Raw genomic sequence first — 3,220 nt, 5'->3', positions numbered from 1 at the left:
TTGTGCAATCGCAGTACAATTACCGGCTAGCTCATTCGATCATGAACAAGCCAACGAGCTATTTAGGGAGAAGTACATGGGAGTCCCAGAATTCCAACAAGACGTTCCAAACCTCCCTCTCCTTCTGTGGATCTCCGTACTTCAGCTGCGATAATGGTCAGTGCATCGACTTGAACCAGCGATGTGACGGCTTGATTCAGTGCCTTGACCTATCCGACGAGACCGACCTTTGCTCGCCCTTGAACAAGCCCAACAGCTCTTACTGGAAGGGGGCGTGTCCTGAGCCCAGTCCGTCGATTAAGCTGAACGTAAGCTTAGTCGGTTATAATCAGGTGACGCTGGAGGAAAATAACTTCGCCGTTACTCTGACCGTCACCACAACATGGAAGGATACACGACTGACTTTCTCCAACATACACGAGAATTTGAATACCTTGGAGAAAGAGAGGTCTACAATGATATGGGTCCCCGATTTTATCTTTACAAACGCCAGGTACATAGACAACCTTCAGATACAGAGGAAAGAGGATATTGTGGAGGATTACACTTTACACCGAGAGGGAAATGGTACAAGAATTGTGTCTAACGGATACGAAGGTATTGCGTAGGTGTATGTGATTGCCTGTGTCTGTGTTAGCTTTGACTGTCGACTTTCGGGAGTGTGTATTTTTTTAATATTTATGATCACCTAGATTACATAAGCCTCATAATTACACCAAACTCTTATATTAAATAAATCTGTTCGTATTACATGAATTTCTTTTTTATACATAGATCCCTTTTATTACATAAATCTCTCTGTTTCAGTTACATCATATTCGGGCTCGGAAGTGTATATCAGCCGGGAGGTACAATACATGTTCGTCTTCACGTGCAACTACAACCTCTTCGCCTTTCCCTTCGACATGCAAGAGTGCTATATGAAGCTCAAACTCCACGGACCTCAGGGATGTCGACCACAGTGGAGTGTTCGTGACGGCGGCATTCATGTTTACGGAAACAGTACGACCATTTCCGTGTACAACGTCGCTCCTCTCCGGTACACGTACAACACCTCGCCTGAGGACGTTGCGGAGATCGCGCTGGTCGTCCTCTTCACCCGCAAGTTCGAGTCGTTCCTCCTCACGACCTTCCTGCCTTGTATAATCCTCTGCGCGCTTTCCCAGCTTACGCTCACCCATTTCCACCTGGACGACTTCCCCGACAGAATTACCGTCACGCTCTCTCTGCTTATTGTCTTGGCTTCGCTCTTCTCCCAGACGTCGAGCACCTTGCCGATGTCACCCACGCCCAAGTGCATCGACTTCTTCTTCTTTTATTGCATCCTGAGGGTGAGCGTCGTCTTCATCTTGCACAGTTGCATCGAGAAGAGCCTTCGATCTCGGCGGAATGAACAGGAGACGTTGGTGTCTCGCTTCAGTCCGGGAAAAATGGATAAAACTCCGAAGAAGATTCTTTGCGGATGCGCCAAGAACTTCAAGATGCCTGAAGTCAGCGCGCCAGGATTCATTAAGAAAGTTGGTCTGTTTGCCATCGCCATCTCTGACGTTCTCATCGTATCATGTAACATCTACTTCATTATGCTGGACAGGAGAGCCAAGCTGTTGAGGTATGAGTCTGCGTACGTAACGGAACAGGACATGCTCTAAAAAAATAAAAGATATACGTTTGTGAAAGAGGGCTTCATTCATAAGAAAAAGACATTATCACACATACGAGTACATAAATTCAAGTGCTAGATCAAGAACAAATAAGTAATGCACTCACTGCAATAGAGTATGGATACTGTCCCATTTATTTGGCGACTTTTCATGTCTTGACGGTGCAATAGCTTTCTTTCATTCTCTTTGTCTATCTACTCTCTCCCTCTCTATTTGTCTATCCTCTCTCTCTCTCTCTCTCCTCTTTTATTCTCTCCTCTCTTTCTCTCTCTCCCCTCTTTCTCTCTCTCTCCTCTCTTTCTCTCTCTCTCCTCTCTTTCTCTCTCTCTTCTCTTTCTCTCTCTCTCATCTATTTATCTCTCTCACTCTCTCTCTCTCTCTCTCTCTCTCTCTCTATATATATATATATATATATATATATATATATATATATATATCCTCCCTCCCTCCCTCTCTCTGACTTTCACCCTTCCTTCTCTTCCTCTCATCTCCTTTTCTCCTTGACCCTTCCTCTCCCTCTCCTTCTCTCCCTCACCCTGCCTCTCCCTCTCCTTCTCTCCTTCACCCTTCCTCTCCCTCTCACTCTCTCTTTCATCTTTCTATTCTGCAAATTAGTATATTAAGTAAGAAGGATCTAATATATGTTTTCTGTGATGTGAGATTCCTGTTTGCAAATCTAACATGCTTTTTGCATCCAAGACTTCTGCACGCATTAGTTTTTGGCAAATAATGTATTCTACTTCCCTTGACACGCAAGGGAAGTTATATATGCCTTATTATAAATTCTTGAGAGATATAGATTAACCGTCAGTATATCAGTGTTCACAGTTTATCCCTGTAGCAAAAATGGACACACCAAATAAAGCGTCCCACGTGTTCTAAATGTGGATCAATATAGTGATTCTTTACCTTTTGTAATACAATGTTTTCTCTAGCAGTCACTCCTCTCCCCACCCCCCATCCCCCACCTCGTCTCTAGACATATATCTTAAACCAAATTAATATCCTATAACAAGGAAAGTCCACCTTGCACGCGGTTTTTTCCAGGTAAAAGAATACACGATATGATATACTTAAAAAAGAAGAAGAAAAAATTATTGTATTCAATATCCCCTAACATGCAACATTTCTTTCTTTCTTTCTAATGACATCTTCCAAAAAAAGCTCAAGTGAAAGAAAGCTATATCTTTAAAACACAAATCAGTCGATGAACAATAGTTAATAATTTTAATAGTGATCATAATATATCATTAATAATAATAACATTAATAATAATAGTAGTAATGATGATGAAGATAAAAAAAATAATAATAATAATAGTAGTAGTAGTAGTAGTAATAATAATAATGATAATAATAATAATAGTAATAATAATAACAATAATGATAGTTATAATAACAGTAATGATTGATTCATTAATTCAGAACTAAATTTATTATTCAATCTAGAATCATTCAAAAGCTATATATATATATATATATATATATATATATATATATATATATATATATATATATATATATATATATATATATATATATATATATATATATATATAT

General features: G+C 39.7%; 1 protein-coding gene across 1 annotated transcript in view; it reads left to right on the top strand.

Moving 5' to 3' along the window:
* The window catches only part of LOC119596749, a 7,089-nt gene extending 5,160 nt beyond the window's left edge, over positions 1 to 1,929 (top strand). The window contains exons 4-5 of the mRNA XM_037946075.1: positions 1 to 597; positions 808 to 1,929. The exon at positions 1 to 597 is cut by the window's left edge and continues 855 nt beyond it. Of these exons, the coding sequence (XP_037802003.1) occupies positions 1 to 597; positions 808 to 1,649 (1,439 nt within the window). The 3' untranslated portion in view covers positions 1,650 to 1,929. The remainder of the gene's footprint in view (positions 598 to 807) is intronic.
* The last annotated feature ends 1,291 nt before the right edge of the window (positions 1,930 to 3,220 follow it).

This window comes from Penaeus monodon, chromosome 38 (assembly GCF_015228065.2).
Source record: "Penaeus monodon isolate SGIC_2016 chromosome 38, NSTDA_Pmon_1, whole genome shotgun sequence".
Taxonomy (NCBI): domain Eukaryota; kingdom Metazoa; phylum Arthropoda; class Malacostraca; order Decapoda; family Penaeidae; genus Penaeus; species Penaeus monodon.
This window is presented reverse-complemented; position numbering and strand designations above follow the sequence as displayed.